At 44.3% G+C, this 19,985-nt stretch overlaps 1 protein-coding gene across 1 annotated transcript; it reads left to right on the forward strand.

Annotated features, from left to right (window-relative positions):
* The first annotated feature begins 6,452 nt into the window (after window positions 1–6,452).
* On the forward strand, window positions 6,453–18,227 carry LOC137444308 (organic solute transporter subunit alpha-like). Its single transcript, XM_068144849.1, has 8 exons — window positions 6,453–6,531; window positions 7,748–7,899; window positions 8,674–8,747; window positions 10,255–10,413; window positions 13,206–13,317; window positions 14,310–14,456; window positions 15,386–15,491; window positions 16,062–18,227. The coding sequence occupies exons 1-8, from the start codon at window positions 6,453–6,455 to the stop codon at window positions 16,247–16,249; spliced, it is 1,017 nt and encodes a 338-aa protein (XP_068000950.1). The 3' UTR covers window positions 16,250–18,227.
* Window positions 18,228–19,985: the final 1,758 nt, after the last annotated feature.

Here is a 19,985-nt window from a genome sequence, read left to right on the forward strand (position 1 = left end):
TCTCTCAGTAAAGAAGCTTTTCCTAATGTCCAATCTAAACTTCTCCTGGTACAACTTCAACCTTTTGTCCTATTGCTGGTTGCTTGGGAGAAAAGACCAACACCAGCCTTACTCCAACCTCTTTTCAGGTTGTTGTAGAGAACAATAAAATCTCCCCTCAGCCTTCTCTCCTCAGGGATAAACAACCCCAGCTCCCTCAGCCACTCCTTGTATGACACCCTCCAAACCTCTCACTGCTCTTCTCTGGACACGCTCCAGGACCTAAATGTCTTTCCTGGCAGTAAATTCCAAAGAGACTCCAGCTGTTCCCTCCAAGAAACAGCTGTAAAACATGGTGTCAGTAACAGTCATCTTGACTCTACACACCCCATTCCATAAAGAGGTCCTTAGCTTTTGTTCATCCTATTCCACAAAGTCTTTAGCTTTTCCCAAGGTCTGGTGTCCTGAATGAAGCTGAAAAGCAGAAACCTCTATAAATGAAAACAAAAGAAAGCAAAACCCAACCAACCAATGAAAACCAAACAAGCAAAAATCATCTTGTGCAGAGTTTCCTCATTCTGAAACACTGCATTTTGATTTCCATCACTTGCATTTATATTTTTTTATATTAAGTTTAAAAATGCTTCAGATTTCACAATTTGCTTTGAACAGTAGGCACAGAAATGGTTCATATAGGAGGCATCAAAATAAATGTTTCCCCTTAAAACACAGTTTAAAAATAGTTTTCTGTCAATAGATCTTTCTATAAAATCAGCCCTCTTATGTGAAGCTTTGGCTCAGATGAACTGGTATTTTTGACACAAAAATGCTTGACAGTCAACCTCCAGAAGTTAGGGGTTGTAAGTCAAGACTGGGAAGGAAAAATCTACAAAAATTCACCCTAGGGAAAGAACTCCTTCATCCTAATCTATTATTTTTGATGCTGAAGATCTGTGAGGTTTGTCTTTGCCCATCAGTGCCCTCAGACACATATGAGATGCTCACAAAGTGGCATTTACTTGGTCCTTAAGACATATTTGTCTTGCTGCTCATCAACACTCCTTTGGGGAAAACCTTCTTCCATTGCTGAAAAGCTCTGCAATCAAATATCTGTACTTTATCACAGCAATGGCAGAGAAAATGCACTGTCTGCCTCTGTTCTCCCTTAGGATGCTGATTGTTGGCTACCCCACTTACCACCAATTTGGGGGCCTAATTTTATAAGGTTCTTTCAGTTCTTTGTTCTACTATGAAGTTGAATTCTACTGTGAATTTCCCTTCTGTTGTTCTACTGCCACATCCAATTCCCAGTAAGTTACTTTAAAAATGCTAAGACAAGACAAATAATTGTTCTGTCTGGCTAAGTGTGTGATAACATATTACAAAAACAACAGTTTGATCCTACCTCTTGATATTTCTCCCCTATATTGACTGCCAGAAACAGATTTGCTACTTTAGAAGTGAGATAAAATCAAACTTGCCAGCTTCTGATTTAATGGAAGCCTCTCTTTCTTCTCTTTTATTGCTTCTCTACTGCTAAGAGTCTTTGTCTAACTTTTCCCTCCTAAAAGCACAGATGTAAAGCTGCTGGAACACCTGATATTCCTTTTCATGAAGAAATCTGTCCATCTGAATAGGCATGAAAATTACAATTTATTTGTGTTATCTCAGCTTATTTCATCGTCATCATTCTGTTTCCTTACTTTAACATTTGCTGCCAGGATCCAAATAATGGCCCAATCCTATTACTAATTTCTTCAGCAGTGATAGAGATGTTCCTTCTCTCACATTATATGAGACTCCTTTTCTGAAATGGGTAGTTTATTACTGGCAGTAGGTGAAAAGTCAACAGTTTTAGAGTGGAAGGTGCCAAGTTGTATCTATTTTCAACTGTCTGTTATGATGCTGTGGCTGAGAAACACAATTTAATTTCATTATTAAGCCTTTGGAAGCTGGACAATTTTAACTGACTTTGCTTTGCTGGCTGGGTATCCAAACTTGTGAGAAATCTGAGGTACAGTCCTATTGCACTGAAATTTGATTTACTTTTTCTAATGCAATCTTTTCTTGTTAGCTTGAACTTAAATGAGCATCATTCCCCCCCCAGTAAAGGACTTTGACTGCATTTCCCATTTGCACTGATGATGATAATGTCTGATAGACTGTGGACAAACCACAGATGGCATCAGCTCCTCAGGACTGCATGCCATGGGGGCAATGATCACAACAGGCATCCTGTTCATCCACACTAAGGGGATCCAGTTATTCCTGCAGGGAAGGAGGTGAAAATGAAAGTCATCACAAAAAATGGAAGAAAGATAAGTATCTGCAGTGCTCTTTGAAGAAGAGCACAGTGGTAGAATAAAAGGAGTATGTTCCTTGAGAAGAAACAAATCTGAGCACTACTGTGTCTGGAAGTGGGCTGAACCACAAAGTACTAGAAAGCCCCTGGAAAATAGAAGCAAGGAATTGTGTTTCACAGAATGGTTGAGGTTGGAAGGGACCTTAAAGATCACCTAGGTACAACACCCCTGCCATGGGCAGGGACACCTTCCACTAGCCCAGGTTGCTTCAGGCTTCATCCAGCCTGGCCTTGAACACCTCCAGGGAGAGGACATCCACAGCCTCCCTGGGCAACCTGTTCTAGTGTTTCACCACTCTCACTGTGAAGAATTTCCTCCTAATCTCCAGTCTAAATCTGCCCTCAACTGTTCACTCCCATACTATCACTACAAGCCCTTGTAAAAGACCCCTCCCAGCTTTCTTGTAGGACCCCTTCAGGTGCTGGAAGGCTGCTATAAGGTTTCCCTAGAGCCTTCTTTTCTCCAGACTGAACAGGCTCAGCTTTCTCAGCCTGCTCCCATAGGGGAGGTCCTCCAGCCCTCTGATCATCTTCATGGCCTTCCTCTGGACCCACTCCAGCAGGAACTGGATGTGTGATCCATTATAAATACTTTTGTACTGCTGAAGGTGTTTTTTTTGTGCCAAATATAATGTATTAAATTAAAAGGTTAAACCAAAAATTGGAATAGTGAAGCTGGGAGGAAAATGTACTGAGGCTGCTGGTGATTTAAAGGTTTGCTGCTGCTGTAGAGACCCAGCATTGGGCTTAGAGGCCATTGTGGAGAGGGCACTGCTGAACTGCCTGGGCTGAGAAAGTGTATATAGAGCTATGGACCTTCAGCTGTGGTATCTGAGGGATCAGGACATGTTTTTCAGTTTGATTTATTAAATTTAAGGACTGTCAGGCAAATACTGTTGCCAAGAAACAGCCCAGAATGTGAGGAAGAGGTGATGCATACTCCCCTCAGATGTACAGCCGCTTCTAAGGAGGTAGATCTACTGTTCAACCCAAAACTGGAAGTGGTGTTTCTAACAAAAAGGATTTGTTTATAGACTCTGCTCTGCAAAAGACACTCCAGTAGAAGAGAGAGTAGAATGGATCTCTACAACAGCAGCTGAGGAGTAATCCTCAGCCTTTAAACTTCTACCTGTTAATTTTCAGCAGGTTTGAGGCAGAAAATTCTCTAGTGCCATATCCAGTGTGCGCTGCAGTATTTGCTCCAAGCTGCTATTGAAAATGAGTAAACTGTGGCTGTCAAATCCAAAATTGTTACTGTATGGATTATTTAAGGAATTCTTAAGTCAAAGCAGTCTCTAGGTTTCTTTTAAATGTGGTATAATAGCCAAGAGTTTTGTCACTCCACACTACACTGCATTTCTTTAGGCCTTGTCAAAGCAGCCTCATTCAGAAAAGGGATTCACAGGGACGGGATTTATATTTTTAGCTTTCAGTGAATACAAGGAGCTGGCAATCAAAATAGAAGCAGATGGGAATCCTGTTGTCTCTGCTCAGGGACAACCTTCAAAGGCCTTTGGCAGTCTTTCCATCTCAGCAAATTCTAAGATGAGCCTTCAGTTACATTTCAGAATATGTGATCACCTTCACATAGTTTGATTTAAAGAATCAAGCACACTGGGTAGAAAATGCCTGGTAGGTGAAGGTTTATTTCCTCTCTCTACTAGCAAGTGTTTCTTCAGATAAGTAAATAGATTTTCAACTAGAAAACAAGCTGGAACAATGTTTCAAGAATTTTGCCTGTATCTTTCTACAGCTGAGCAGCAGCAGATGTGCTGGATGGAGGATGCTCTGGGCAGCCTGTGAAGACTGGGCAAATACCACGTTCTAACAGCCAGTTACTGACACAACCCTCCTGGAGAAACTCTAAAGCTCTCCTCTTCACATTTCAACGCAGGGAAAACAATGTCAGCAATGCCAAAGAGGACATAAAATAAATGGCTTTGGTCTGCAACCAAGCCCTCTTGACAGAAACGGAAGAGGTTGTCAATAGCCTCATCTGTCTTGCTCCCAAATCTTGCCACTCTGGAAGGGATTTGCCGTTGCTCAGTCAGTAGCTGCTGGTGTTATCCACTGAGCAGTTCAGTTCCCCTCCACACCCCTGTGTTCCTCCTGGCAGTGTTTCAGTGTCTGGCTTCTTGTTTCAGTAAAACCTTTGGGAATCCTACAAACATCCCCACCTCTCCTCAATTTGCCCAAGTTCCTGGAATACCACCTTGATGAATGGAGGCCTTCATGTGTGTTTTAGCTGTTTTCCATCTCTCCTTCTTTACCCACTAATTCCTGGCAGTCTTTACATTTTCTCCCATGCTGGTTCTTCAGCTGTCATTTCTGAGGTCCCTGCACTGTGGCCCAAAGATCTCTCTCCCGGGTGGCAATAGGTCATCCTTGCAAAAGTAGTTAGGGATGTTCTCCCTGAAGTGCAAGTGCAGGGTCCTGCATCTGGGTCGAGGCAATCCCAGGCACAAATACAGGCTGGGCAGTGACTGGCTGGAAAGCAGCCCTGAGGAGAGAGACTTGGGGGTGCTGGTGGACAAAAAGCTCAACATGAGCTCTCAGTGTGCACTTGCAGCCCGCAAAGCCAATCAGATCCTGGGCTGCATCAGGAGAAGTGTGGCTAGCAGGTCGAGGGAGATGATCCTCCCCCTCTACTCAGCTCTGGTGAGACCCTACCTGGAGTACTGCCTCCAGTTCTGGAGCCCCTATTACAAGAGGGATATGGAGGTGCTGGAAGGTGTCCAGAGAAGGGCCACAAGGATGATCAGAGGGCTGGAGCACCTCTCCTATGAGGACAGACTGAAGGAGTTGGGGCTGTTCAGTCTGGAGAAGAGAAGGCTCCGAGGTGACCTAACTGTTGCCTTCCAGTATCTGAAGGGGGCCTACAGGAAGGCTGGGGAAGGACTTCTCAGGATCTCAGGTAGTGATAGGACTAGGGGGAATGGAATGAAGCTGGAGGTGGGGAGATTCAGACTGGATGTGAGGAGGAGGTTCTTCACCATGAGAGTGGTGAAACCCTGGAATGGGTTGTCCAGGGAGGTGGTTGGGGCCCCGTCCCTGGAGGTGTTTAAGCCCAGGCTGGATGAGGCTCTGGGCAGGCTGATGTAGTGTGGGGTGTCCCTGCCCATGGCAGGGGGGTTGGAACTAGATGATCCTTGTGGTCCCTTCCAACCCTGACTGATACTATGATACTATGAACACTACTTCGCATTTATTCATGCAGCATGCCACCTACTGTTTTGTCACTTGGTGCTGTAACCATCCCTCTGCTGCTATTTGCAGCTAGCTTTCAGTCCAACCATCCAAAAAATGCCAGTAGGTCACTAAACTCAATCATTTCATCGCTCATTTCCCTTTTCCTGGAAACAGTCTGAAAAGGCTTAAGCTTCAGAAAGGCTCCTTCCAGCCGCTGAAGCACGTGGGGAAGTGGAGAATCCCTTGATATATTCCTGCCCTTCATGTGCTCTCCCTCAGCCAGTGCAGAAGCTGGTGAAGCTTCTCACCTCACTACAGCCAAGAAAATCGAGAAGTCTTTGGTGGAAGGCTCCACGGGAACTGCTTTGAACATCTGCTACACTGACCAAACTTTCTGCCTCCCCGGGCCCCTGCAGAGAGCCCGGGGCCCAGGGCTCCTCTGACCGGACTCGGGTGAAGGCAGACACGGCACTGGGGAATCCGGCCGGCTGGCATCCTGCCCCGGCTGGCATCGAGATTCGCCTCAGGGTGCCCCGACACCTTGGGCCTCCGAAGGACAGGGAATGCGGGATGGCTTGCGCAAGAGCACCGCCGGGCAGAGGCACCGGGAGCAGGCGGGACCTAAGTCCCCGCAGATAAGAGTGGAAAACGAGATGGGCGCCTTGCCCCTCGGGCTCGGCAGTGTCCACGCCGCCGGTGGCCGGAGCTGCTGGGCACTAAGAGGCAGCGCGGAACCGTGCTCGCGGCCCGCGCGTCCGCGGCTCCCGAGCTAATCATTAACCGCTCCTCGGCGGCCCAGACCAGCCGTGCTGCCCCTCCCGTGTCGCGCAGGGACCAGCGGGCAGGCACCGACCTCCGCCGTCTGCCCCCCGTCCCCTCCGCACCGTCCCGGCAGCGCGGCGGGGGCGGCGGCCGCGCCGCCATGGAGGGCGAGGCGAACGGGACCCTCCATTCGTCCTGCAGCGCCGAAGACCCTCCCTACTCGCAGGAGCTGCTCCAGAGTAAGTGCGGCTGCCCGCCGGGGCCGAGGCGAGGGGGAAAGCGTGTGGGAGACGGGTCTGTCCGCTGCCAGGAGCCCCTCTCCCTGCCCTCCCGTCCGGGCCCCCGTCTGGCAGGGGAATTCGCGGAAGGGAGAGAACACCGCACGACTTCCCAATACACAGCCGCGGCCGGGGACGGGTGAGAACACGATGATCAGCGAAGGAAGGGTGGTCAGAGGAGAGTGCCAGGGCCTCCTGGTACTCTCCGAAACTGAGGGGTGAACCAGCCCATTGACCTGTGTCTGGTTGGATTCTAAGGTGTGAAGATGTGCACTGACTGCTCCACCTGTAGTCAAGCCTAGAATTGGTTTGGGTTTTTTTTGTTCCGACCAGGTTGGGTTAAAGAGGCAGAGTATGTTGCTTAGTATGCCTATGAATAGGCTGCAGCCACAGCAGGACTTAGTACCAGTCATGAACTTCTCCTAAATTAAGCATGACTCCACTGCAGTGCTTTCTTCTATCTCCAAAAGCACCTTTCTTGGGGAAAAAAATACACCTTAAATATCAGCTGTGGGTAAAAGTTGATATCTATACCCAGTATAAATGGAGAGGTCAAACCTATCACTCATGGGTAAATGTTAATATCCAGCTTTGAGGAAGAAGTAAAAATCAATTTGGTGAAGGCATCAAGTTTTAACTCAGGCTAGATACACCAAGGGCTTATCCTTCCCGTCTTAGTGTGCTCCACAAACTTCTACTGAGACTCTAAAAGGTTTGTGTGCCTAGGGAAGAGATGCCCAAGCATGCCTTTGAATGTTCAATAGAATCAAAGAACTAATACTGAGTAAATAATTTTTTTTCTTGCAGTCAGCCTGGAAAAGTTCCCAGAAGATGTATTTACTGTATATATTTATATTATGTATTTACTTTATATTCTGTTACATACTTACATTCATTTAAGAATGTTTGTCCCAGAACTCCACCTTTCTGAAGGGAACTTTTGCATAATTTGGGAACATGGAGAAATATTCTTCCTATACGCTGTCTGTGGATGACGGAAAGATTTAATGCAGAATTATCCTATGGAGTCAATAGTCTATCTGTGTGGCTAAGGATGAGTGCAAGACTTTGCAGGAATAGGGTTAAGAAGCTCCTCAGAGATGGTGACTTTACATTAAATGTTTGGAATGCTTATGAAATAAACCAGAACTGTCTGTTTTCTTTTCTCTTTCTGCAGGCCTTGACCTACCTGGGAGATTTCTCTTTGCAATCTTGACTCTGATGATGCTAATTGCTGATCTGGTGTTTATAGAGGAAGCTGTCTACATCTACAGGAAAATCCCCTGCTCCAAAGGATCAATCATAATTTGGATTACTGCTGCAGCTCCAGTAAGTATTCCCACAAAAGAGATAAAATTGAATGTTGATAATAGGGGTTTCCCTGAAAATCCACATGAATTTGGACAAGTTCTTCATGGGTCAGCAATACATCCTTGTGGCCAAGAAGGCCAATGGGATCTTTAGGTGCATTAAGAAGAGTGTGTCCAGCAGATTGAGGGAGGTTCTCTTCCCCTGCACTCTGCTCTAGTGAGGCCCCACCTGTAATATTGCATCCAGTTCTGGGCTCTCCCGTTCAAGAGGGACAGGGATCTGCTAGAGATAGTCCAAGGGAGGGCTACAAGGATGCTGAAGGGACTGGAGCACTGCTTGATGAGGAGAGGCTGAGATACCTGGGGCTGTTCAGTCTGGAGAGAAGACTCAGAGGGGATCTAATAAATGTCTGTGAATATCTGAGGGCTGAGTGTCAGGAAGGAGGGGACAGGTTCTGCTCAGTTGCACCCTGTGATAGGACAAGGGGCAATGAATGGAAACTGCAGCACAGGAAGTTGCACCTCAACATGAGGAAGAATTTCTTTACTGTAAGAGTCACAGAGCACTGGAACAGGCTCCCTAGAGAGGTGGTGGAGTCTCCTTCTCTGGAGACTTTGAAGCCCTGTCTGGATCCATTTGTGTGTGACGTGTGCTAGGTTCTATGGTCCTGCTCTGGCAGGGCGGGTAGGACACAAAGATATCCAGAGATCACTCCCAACCCCTAACATCCCGTGATCCTGTGAATTTGCTTTATCTCTGTTCCTCATTAACCCCCCCCCCCCGTCTTTGCAGGTGATTGCAACTACTTCATGCATTGGCATGTGGATTCCTCGCTCAACAATGTTTACAGATTTCACAGCAGCAGTGTGAGTATTCTACTTATTTCTAGAAGTTGCCCCAAACCCTGATTTTCTTCCCTCTAAACATCTGCTGCTCTTGGTAAACACAGTCATTTTGTAAATTTAACAATTTAGTAATTTTTGGTTTGAGTGGAAATCTCTTCACAGCTCTTTTCTGGGAAGTGGAAAATGCTGAAGCAGTTCCCAGTGCTACAGTCCCCTAGTGTGGGAACCTCAGTATGAAAGATCTGTGACTTGCATGTAATTGAACCCTGGGATTGACAGTAGCTTGGAAGCAGCATTCTTTTCTCTCCTCTCTCTGCATGTCATGTGGAATGAGATTCTGACCTGTGACTTCTTCTCTCCACTTTTACTAATGATGAGCTGTGGAAATCTATTATTAATGGTGGCAAGTGAACCTCCAATGAGTATATCAATGCAAAAATGTTCTGCAGTTGTCCTGATACACTGTCTGTATGAGCCTTACAGCTCTGACATGCACAGAGGAGGAGAGATGTGGTCTTTGCTTTCTGGAGGTGGTGGCACAGCTCTGGTAGGCAGAGCCAAGGAGGGGGATGCTGTGGCCTTGGGCACTCCACAGTTGATTTCAGGATGGTTTTGGAACCCTCTGCAGGACAGTATTACAGACTATCACAAATAGCCTCACCCCTGTCTCACTGCATTTACTAAGAGAGTAAAATCACAAACATAGTAGCAGGGGACACTGTTAGCATGCAGCAATTTGTGCAGGTAGTGCAGATTGCCAGAAGCTTCCAAGGATCTAGTCCTAAGACACTTGTCTGAATTCTCCCTTGCCCAAGCTTCAGTTTTCCACTTCCTCACTTGCATCCCCTACCACTCTGTCTCCAGTTGCACAGCAAGGTCCATCAAGGGGGCAGGGCAGCTGAAGAGGAACTCTTATGTGGTGAAGCAGGAATTGAGTGAATCAGTTCCCTAAATCTTTTTGGGACAGGAGGGAAAGGGTGAATGTACAATCTGTAGGTCTTGGGAAGGGTTGAGAATGTGCAGCTGGTGAAGGAGGGAGAGAGAGGAACCACACCCTGACTGGACCTGGGCATTCAATGATATATAAATATAAATATAAATATAAATATATGAACCTAGTGATGCTTGTTGTTGAGTTTTGGTGGTGTTTTGTTGTTGGTTTGGTCTGGGCTTCTCTCCTTTTTAGAGGAAGAAGAGGACTTACTTTGAAAAGTTTGTACCAGTCTGGACTAGATGACTGATGGAAAAATATGACCATATTGACTTGGACAAGCCTAGTAAAGCCTGTGCTTTAATACTGACTCTGACATTAGCCACCAAGTGCAGCTTTGGGAAATTCCACAGCTGCTCTGTGCCTCAGTTTATTCCTCTCTCAGTGAGGTCAGGGCACTTGTGGCCTTCCAAGATGATGGAAAGCAGAAGGTTTTATTTTTATCGATTGCAAATTGGCAGAAGGCAGCAGTGGCCTTGCACAGGCATACAAGAGACACACAGGGAGGTTTAAGCTGCCATTTACTTTCTCTCCTAGATTTTTTGCTATAGTTATCCACAAGTTCCTGATGATGATGATTAAAGAGTGTGGAGGTCAAAAGCTTCTCCTCAGGAGGTTTGAAAATGATCGCTTCAAGATCAGCACCGGTCCCTGCTGCTGCTGCTGTCTTTGCCTTCCTCGTGTGCGCATCACTAGGTGAGTTGCTCCTTAAGATTTCCCAGCTGGAAAACGGCTGCTGGACTCCAGCCAACTTGGCAAGGCCAGGCTGACAGCAAAGGGCCTCCTTGCTTCCCAAAAGTCATTCTCCAGCCATCTGTTTTCAACAGTGCCATCGCTTTGGGGCCGTACACCACCACTCATTTATTTCATCCTCAGAATGCAGAATTTTACTGCATTATAAGGCTCGAGAGCCTGAGCGCTCTCCCTTGTGTCGTGTTCCCACTTAGAGTGACGCTGAGCACTGTAGTATCTCTGCAGCTAATCCTGTTCTCTTCCCAGAAACTGTTTCTATAGTAAGCAGTGGTATGTGGGAGGAAGAAATTCTACTCTAGGAAGTGGTAATAACAGAGATTTCAGTTTCTTTTTATTCCAGAAGGGAACAAATGTCTCCAAAATTGGGTATTTTTCCACAGGCAAAATTGGGTATTTTTCAGAAGCAGAATTGTGAGATTGAGGCTGTCTTGAAAGAAAATTTATCTTACTTTTTTGAAATGGAAATGTTTCATTCTGATTTTGACTTCAAAACCACTTCAGGTTGAAATATTTTTTAGGACAAAAAGATAAAAATAAAAAGAGAAAAGAAAGAAAAGAAGTAATTCCTGGAAAGCTTTGTTCTGAAAGAAACAGCTTTGTATGGCGAGGCAAAAGCAAATGTTTTCTTCTGGCAAACTTCATGCACCTCTGAGAAGTGGGGTGAGGCTGGAGAGCTGCACCTCCTGGGTGCCTCCTTTGTGCACAGCCTGGCTCTTGCTGTGGTTAGTGTCACCCAGTCATTTACACGCTGCTCCACAGCCTGGAAGCCTCATGTGTTTCCCAGGGCTTTCCTGCTGGCACAGAGTATGAGAATGTTTCTCTCATTAGGAGCAAAAGCTCAAAGCCTGAATGTGCAAGACAGAAACTTTACTGTGAGGCCCTGGGCATTGGTGTCAGAGGGACCTCAGGGGCTTTATGGTCTGGTTAAATGAAAGCATCCAACAGAACACAGCATAGCAATGTGTGATGCATTTGCAAAAATTCTTCTTCATGTTGTTGTAATAATTCTTCCTTTAACTACCTCATTCAGTATTTTCTTGATTCCATAATTATATTTTAATGAAGTAACCAAGAAGGACTGGTAGTAAACCAACTGAAAATGGACCTCCAAAAAATGGATGTAATACAATAGGCATAAAATCAGCAACTACTGCTATGGATCTAAATGACTTCTACTGATTTTCATGGGCATTGATTCAGGCTTACTTCAGCAGTCAGAGCTGAAGAAATGCCACAGCTCTGAGCTGTGCTGTAGATTTAATGTCACCAGTATGTGTTTTTCTTTCCATGTCTGTCATCCTATGTATAGATTGTAGCAGAGTTTGGGAGAGGCTGCTGTGCTCTCCTGTTGGCTGATCCAGTGACAGCTTATGAAGGATTATATTAGCTAATAATACCAACTCCTTTCAGGAGCTAGACAGTGCCTACTACTGCTGGGAGGAAGGACAGCTGTCTGTTAATAAGGCTTCTGCAGAGGGATTAGTGTCTGTAGCACGGGGAAGCCCACCTGCTGCCTCTGCTTCTGACTTCTAGCCTTTTCCCATTGCAGGTTATAATTTTTTTTTGAGATAGGAGCAAGCTATACCAGAGAAAGGTCAGTCTCATATTCCTTTTGTAGGTATCTCCTGGGTAAACAGGGAGCTACTCCAAGGGAGGGATTAATTCTCTTAATGAGCCACATACTATCAAGTCCTGGGAAAGCTATCAAGACGAGGCAAAGTAATGAGCCATACAGTGGGGAGTGATGGGGCAGAAGAGGTGTGATGGTCAGGAAAAATAGACACAATGTGTGATGTTGCAGTGACTGCACTGTTTTTCCTATTGCCCTTTAAAGCCCTTTAGGAATAATACATCTTTACACAGACAGACACAAACCCACTAAGTGGAGGGTAGTTGCAGGCCTTTCCACATGTGTCTGTGCTGTTCATAAGGCTGTGGTTTGAGCAATTCCTGTAATTCCTGGTTCATGGCTGTATCCTTTAGCATACTAAATGGCAGCCTGTTGTTTGTGGAGGTCTCTCTGATGTCTTTTTCAAGAGCCCAAAGTGCTGCAGCAGTGCAGCATTGTCACTATGGCAAATAATACACAGTAATAGACTAAAATGTGAGCCAGTCATAGCAGCCATAGCTTGTTCTGGAAAGACTGAAATCGGGTTCAGGTCAGTCAGATTTCATATTCTCCTGTTAGAAAGTGCATCTGCCCTTTTGCTGGTGGCTCTTAATGCCGACTGGCCACGTTACTGTGTATGGGCTGTGTTCTGGACCCAGTTTATACTGACAGAAGTAAGGAAATACTGAGCTGTCCTGTTCACCTTGTGCAGTTTGCCAGGGCAAAGATAATACTTTCCTGTTGTTACAGGATGGAGAAGCAAACCCCCACACTACATGACAGTATTCAAGATGCACTGATGAACTACCAGTCCTTTTACCTAGGGCTGTGTTATTTCCTTTCTTAATCTACCACAGAACTGGCAGGTGTCTGACCAGGAAGGCTGAATTGCCCAATTTCATCACTGAACTGAAACAGTAAAAGCAAGGCAAGAGCAAGTGGCGTTATTGTGCAGAAGTCAGTAACTGTTCTTCCCCAGATTTTATCCACATGCTACAGGAGTGGGAAAAGTTTTACAGTTGACAGTATCCAAAACAACAAAAAAAAAAGTTGTTAATGTTTATAAGATCTTGGCCTATGTTATTTTTTTTTTCACTCTTGTTTTATTGTTTTAATTTTTGGTCAGGCGAACTCTCTTTTGGCTGAAGCTGGGCACCTTTCAGTTTGCTTGCTTTCGACCCATGCTCATATTCTTATCAATAGTGCTTTGGACTAATGGCAATTACACCCTTTCCAATGTAAGTAAATGTTTTAATCAGAGATGGTCCACGAAATCCATGGGTTTTGGGGTTGTTGTTAGTACTGCGAGATCTAGGAGCGTTTCCAATGAGTTGTAACTGTAACTTTTGACTCCCTGAAGCGTATAAATTCTGCCTTCCCTTAGACTCTACATTTCCTGGCTTCTGAGGAAAGAAACTGGGCATCAGGGTGTGTTGGGTATCAAATTATGTTCCAGTATACTCCAATATTATGCTCCCATCTTGTATGGTTAGAGTATCTGCTCCCTGGAGGTGTTCAAGGCCAGTCTGGATGAGGCCTTGAGCAGCCAAGTCTAGTTGAGAGGCATCCCTGCTGATGGTGGGGAGGTTGGAGTAGATGATCTCTAAGGTCCCTTCCAACCTAAGCCATTCTATGATTCTATGAATAGCAGGACTGCAAGTTGCCCTGTGGGATGTACATGCCCAAGTTTATGTACTGACAAGTAAACAGGAAGCCTAGTTCTGTGTTTTACTGCAAATCATGGTGATTTTCATGTCCATGCAAAGTAGAAAAGACAGTACTGCTTTGCACCATGTAAAGCACAAGATGATGGAGAATTCTATCTGCTAATAATTTTTCACCTCTTGGACAACTCAGATTAAAAGTAATATGTTGTTGTTGTTGTTGTTGTTTAATGGTATAAAATTAAGCACTTCTCTGAAGGTTGAATATGCTCTGATGAGCTGCTGAGCATTCTCAGGTGCTGCTGGGGTCAGATCAAGGGTTGTGTCACTTCCCAGGCTGAACAGATTCACATGTTTGTGCCTGCTGGGTGAGAGCACCCTGCTAATACTGCAGTTGTTGATGTGCAGTTTTCCCATGCAGGCCAGCAGCTGCTGCTGCCATCAGCTTTTATGGAGATAGAAACAAGCATTTTAACATCTGCATCACCCAGTTCACAACTTCTTCCTGGAAACAGTAAAATGCACTGTAAAGTTTTATAGGTACACTTCTTTAATTTGCTTCTCAGTTATCTCTCAAAGGAGCTGCAATATGGATTAACTGTCTTGTTGGTGTCCTCACCATTATTGGTCTGTGGCCAGTTGGAATCATGTTTCTACAAGTTAGAAAGGTCCTTACCTGTAAAAAGATCATCCCAAAGTTTGCTCTTTATCAGGTGAGAAGTTTAATATTTCTGATAAGAATTTCTCTTAACTGCTGGTATAACACTGTCTCTCTGGTTTTTCCTTTGTTGAAAAGTTATAGTATTTTATTTCCCATTAAATACACTATTTAAAGGCATCCTTTTACTTGATTAAAGCTGTATCCATTTCAAGTACTCTCCTTGTCTGCTGTTCAGTTTCAGCTTGAGCCAATTTACATCTAGTCTCTCAGGAGTACTGGAGGTATGAAAGCTGCATAAAATCCATGTATCTTTAGGTAACTGAAATCAAAACAGCCCCTTCTGTGAGGCTTGAAGAAAGCTCTGTAGATACGGTGTCCTGAAATATAATGTTGAAATGCTGGTTGTGTAGTTCTAAAAACTAGGAGAGGATGTGTAGGTGGCTGTTGTTTGAATTGCTTCTGCACATAACAATGTTCTGTTTTGACAATATTTTCCTTAGCCATTCTGCACTTCAGAGTTAGATAATAATGAAAATGGTTGGGAATCATTAAACAGTAAGGAACAGAACCAGATAGTTAGATTGAAAAAGCTCAGGGACTGAGCTACCCTTTTTGCACATTGCCCTGAAAAGAATACAGCAGAATCCTTGGATGTGCATCCTTCTTGAACAGGACATATAGAAAGGCTGTTGCACTAAAGTCTCTGTTAAGTAAATTATTAAGTACTTATAAATGCAATAAGCAGAATAGTCACACATGCAAAGCTGCATTATGGTGAATCCACGTGTAGGACAGCAAACTCTGTCAATGTGAGGATTTATACTCAGACAGCGACAGGCAGCCTGCTGGTAAATGGGAGGAGAGGGAGGACAAGAAGGGAGAAATGAGCCAAAAGAGGGTCTGTTATGAAAGCAGAACCATTGTGTGAACTATAAACCTATTCCTGGTAGCTAAGTAATCTGTTGGCTCTTTCTGGTGCAGTTTATTGTCATTCTGAACAACTTGCAAACAACTATTATCAAGATGTTGGCTACACAAAGGATCATTGCCTGTGTTCCACCACTCTCCTCTTCAGCAAGAGGAGCATGTAAGTTCTCTTGGGAAGGATGTTTTTCATTTACATATAAAGGTGCCAGGTCAGTGTTGCTGATTGTCATAGTTGGTGTTTTCTCAAAATACTAATTTCCTGAAGATCATGTAGCTCTTGGAGAATCCCAGCTTTTAAATAGAAAACAGGGGCAAAAGTTTTACAGCTTTCATGGTCACAGAGAAAAACTTGGTAATGAGAAGAGGTGGAATCGGAAATGAGAAGAGGTGGAATTGGAAATGAGAGGAAAATATATCAACGTGCAGACTTGCAGAGCAGCATGTAATTTCATCATAGCATTGGGAATGGTTGGCTGTGAGTTCAAGAACCATGTTAAATATCTTGCATTTTGGATGTATAACTCACTGCATGTTTATTGATGGGCAATACTCCTAATTCTGTAACTGATTTTTTTTTCTGATTGTGAGAGACACTGAAATGTGACAGGATGGTAAAGATTGTTCTTTTTGCACGGATGAAAATTAATAAGCAAGCCAGGTAGTCATATTTTTGGGGTCTGATTTCCCCCTTTTGTGGGGGCTTTTCTTTGTCTCCTGTTTTATTTGGCAGATGTGAGCCAGCAGCTCCTCATCATGGAAATGTTTCTGATAACACTAATCTCAAGGGTGGTCTATCGGAGAAGATATGATGACCTAGAGCCTCCTGAGTGTACAGCTGAAGAAGCTGGGGACAAAAAGCAGATTCCTAAGACTATGCTGAATGGCACAATTAGTGAAGATGGATTGCCAAGGGTTTAGCAGCCCTCTGTGCTCCTGTTCTGCAGGGGCCTGAAGCTCAGCTTCAGGAGCTTGTATATTTTTGCACTACAAACAGCTGCTGTTCATGTCAGAATAACTTCTGACATAAATGCCTGTCAGCTGCAGTTCTGAAAGAACCACTAGTGGCAAGATAACTCTGTTGATTCTCCAGTGATATATACATGGTGTGAGTGTTTTCTTACTGTGTAATTTAGTAAGATTTCATACCATGTACTTTTATGCTGGTATTGAGCACTTGGTGGTAGCCAAAATATCTCACAATGTGATTTGGTTTTATTTTTTAGCTGGTAGAATGGCTATTATTTAAGAGTTAAACCAGAGTCATTCTTGTTCTTTGACTGTTTAAAATCTTACTCCATCCTGGATTCTTGTCATGTATCCAACACATCATTTTCTCATCTTTTCTGCAGTGAAATTTATCAGCTCTCACTCTATGCCATGAGATCACCATAGCTAATTCTGATCAGTAAATACATTTGCATTTATTTCTTGTGAAATCTTCTGACCTCTTTATGCTCTCCACCTACAGAAATGATGACCTCTTTAGGGCAAGACTTTTTGCATTCCTTGGCAATTCACCTCCTCACTTGGTAAATACACAGCTGCCACTGGCAGGTGTGCTCCCTAGGGATGGCAGATTCTCTGTCACTGGTCTGGAAAAACAAAGTAGGATTTAGAGTCTGAGATGTCATCTGCTGCTGGTCTGTGATGTCAATGATGCTTTGGTTCTCTGCTAGAAAAATGGGAATAATGATATTCAGGATCCTCGCACAAATGGTGTCTGTGGGGATAAGAGTGACTGAAAGGAATGCTGGGGTGTCTGTTGACAGCCAGCTGAACAGGAGCCAGAAATATGCTCAGGTGACCAAGAAAGCTGACAGCGTCCTGGCCTTCATGAGGAGTAGCAGTGTGGCAGGCAGGACTAGGGAAGTAATTATTCCCCTGCACTTGTCACTGATGAGACTGCACTTTAAACACTACTGTGTTCAGTTTGAGGCCTCTTACTGCAAGAAAGACATTGAGGTCCTGGAGTGTGTCTAGAGAAGAGCAAAAACGCTGGTGAGGGGTCTGGAGGGCATGTCCTACACAGAGCAGCTGAGGGAGCTGGGGTTGTTTAGTCTGGAGAAGAGAAGGCTGGGGGGAGATCTTACTGGTCTCTACAGCTACCTGAAAGGAAGTTGGAGTGAGGCTGGGGTTGGTCTCTTCTCCCAAGTAACCAGAGATAGGATGAGAGGAAATGGGTTTAAGGGGAGGGTTTAGATTGGACATTAGGAAAAACTTGTTTATTGAGAGAGGTGTTGGAACAGGCTGCCCAGGGAGGTGGTGGAGTTGCTATCCCTGGAAGTGTTCAAGAAGCTGTAGATGTGATGCTTCAGGATATGGTTTAGTGCTCATGGTAGTTGTGTTATGGTTGGATTTGATGATCTTAAAGATTTTTTTCCATCCTTTGTGATTCTATGATTCCATGTGCAGACTTGCAGAGCAGCATGTAACTTCATTACAGCCCTGGGAATGGTTGGCTGTAAGTTCAAGAAGCTTCAAAAGTGGAAAATAAAACATTTTGAGTTGGCAAAGAATCTGTGTGAATTGTTGTAGAATAGACTTCTAGCTAGTAGAGAAAATGAGACAAATGAGCATGGAAGATGTAGTGGTTCTGAAAGGGGCATGCCTTGGTGGGTGGGATCTGTGGCATAGAAGAGCAGATCTGTGCAGTGTAACATTGACAGTGGATGGAATATATGGAAAAGTGGTGCAAAGGCCAGCTGCTGGGGCACAGCAAGTCTTCACTCATTGCTATTGCTCTGGTGTCTGTCATGTCTCTGAAGTGCCTGTTAACTATATCTTGCAAACATCAACGTGGGCCTGATTTAACCACAGGTATCATTAGCTGTTATGCCTTTGGATGGAGATTTAATATTTGTTGTGATCTTCAACTGCCATATTTCAATAAAATGTACCACAGTGATTGTTAAGCAGACTTCAGATTTGGCAGTGAAGATGTTTTCCTTTTACTTGGCAGTCATGGAGGTCTCAGAAAATAATTTGCTTATACAGGACCCTTTTCAGAGCAAAAATGAATATATTTTATCTTAAATACGGGCCTGAGAGCTTTCCTGAGTTGCAGCTTATGTGACTACAGCACAATGTGTGGGTCTTACTATCTTATTGTTACAAATTTCTTCTATCTTCCCCCCATCAGCTTTTTAATTAATAATTTCTTACCCACTTTTGGCTCAGACTAATAGCTGTTCGCCTCCCTAATTGAGGTGCCATGTCTAGGTAGGTGCCTGGGAGCTAGAAGCCTGGGGCAGCAAGTTGCCTGCATTGCAGCACATTCATTCAGGTTGGACCTTAGGCATTAAGGAGTATGAAAAAAAACTCCAAACAAAACCAGAAAGCTGGGAAATTCCTTCAATCTCAGTTCTGATAAAGATTCCTTTCAGGTCAGTGGGAAAAAAAATACTTTCAGTTATGTGTTTGTGATTAAAGCATTTGAAAACACTTAAGGAAAGCTAGGAGATAAATTTTACAACTCATTTTATATGCCTGCTGTAAAGTAATGAGTGAGCACATAACTTTTGTGTTATGTTTGCTTGGAATTATCATGTGAGGAGGAGTGAAGGTAATTTTATTGGTGTCTTTTGTGATGATAAAATGCACCAACACCGTTAAAATGCAAAGATAAGCATATACAGCTCATGAAAATGCTACAGGAGGTCTGTTGCAGCAGCTCCACTTATTCAACACATTGCCACTTGGCTTCCTTTGCCTTTTAAACAGTCTGACTGCTGCTGACAGTTTGAATGTTAATGCTTTTACTGCCAGCCATTCATGAATTTGCTTGCACCTCCCTGGCTCCCAGGTAGTAAAATGTATCACAATTTGGCAGGGGGGAAGAGGGCTAGATAACAGACTGACCTTTTAACTGCTTTAGATCCCTTTAAAAGTGTTAACTAGGTTAATTCTAACAGTTGCCTGAACTCAGCACCATCATCTTTGAACTGAAGCAGAGAAATCTAGAGAACTTGCCCAAAGTCACACAGGGACTAGGATCAGGCTGAGAACTTACACAGTCTCACCTCCCTGCTGTGAAAAATACTGCCCCTTAAGAGTGATAAAAATCACAGATTAAGCTGGGAGTTTGTGATTTAAATAATGATTAGGTGAGTTAGATCACGGTTAGACAAGGTGTCCACCAGAACAGTAAAATCAGTTGCTCTCAGCTTTCATACCCTCATTTGAGTAAGAGCTACAGATCAGGGCCTCTCTTTGTCAGCTGCGGAACTGGTGTGGAACTGGTGTGAAACATAGAATCACAGAATCATAGAGTTGTTAGGGCTGGAAGGGACCTTAAGGATCATCTAGTTCCAACCACACTGCCATGGACAGGGACCCCTCACACTACACGCGGTTGCTCAGAGCCATATCCAGCTTGGCCTTAAAAACCTTCAGGGAGGAGGCCCTCCGCCACCTCCCTGGGCAACCTGTTCCAGTGTCTCACCACCCTCATGGGGAAGAACTTCTTCCTAACATCCAATCTCAATCTAACCATTTCCACGTTTTTTCCATTCTCCCTAGTCCTATCTCTCCCTGACACCCTAAAAAGTCCCTCATCAGCTTTCTTGTAGGCCTCCTTCAGATACTAGAAGGCCAAAGAACAAACCTTTGTAATGTCGAAGAACAAACCTTTGTAATGTTGACTTGCAAGAGAAAG

This window comes from Melanerpes formicivorus, unplaced genomic scaffold, assembly GCF_026170545.1.
Source record: "Melanerpes formicivorus ecotype bairdi unplaced genomic scaffold, bMelFor1.0.p_v2 SCAF_11, whole genome shotgun sequence".
Lineage (NCBI taxonomy): Eukaryota > Metazoa > Chordata > Aves > Piciformes > Picidae > Melanerpes > Melanerpes formicivorus.

Excerpts from the sequence above, each read along its gene's own strand:
- LOC137444308 (XM_068144849.1), top strand. The coding sequence starts at position 6,453 with ATGGAGGGCGAGGCGAACGGGACCCTCCATTCGTCCTGCAGCGCCGAA. Across the intron at positions 7,900-8,673 it reads GGATTACTGCTGCAGCTCCA|GTGATTGCAACTACTTCATG; the intron begins GTAAGTATTCCC and ends CCGTCTTTGCAG. Across the intron at positions 8,748-10,254 it reads ACAGATTTCACAGCAGCAGT|ATTTTTTGCTATAGTTATCC; the intron begins GTGAGTATTCTA and ends TTTCTCTCCTAG.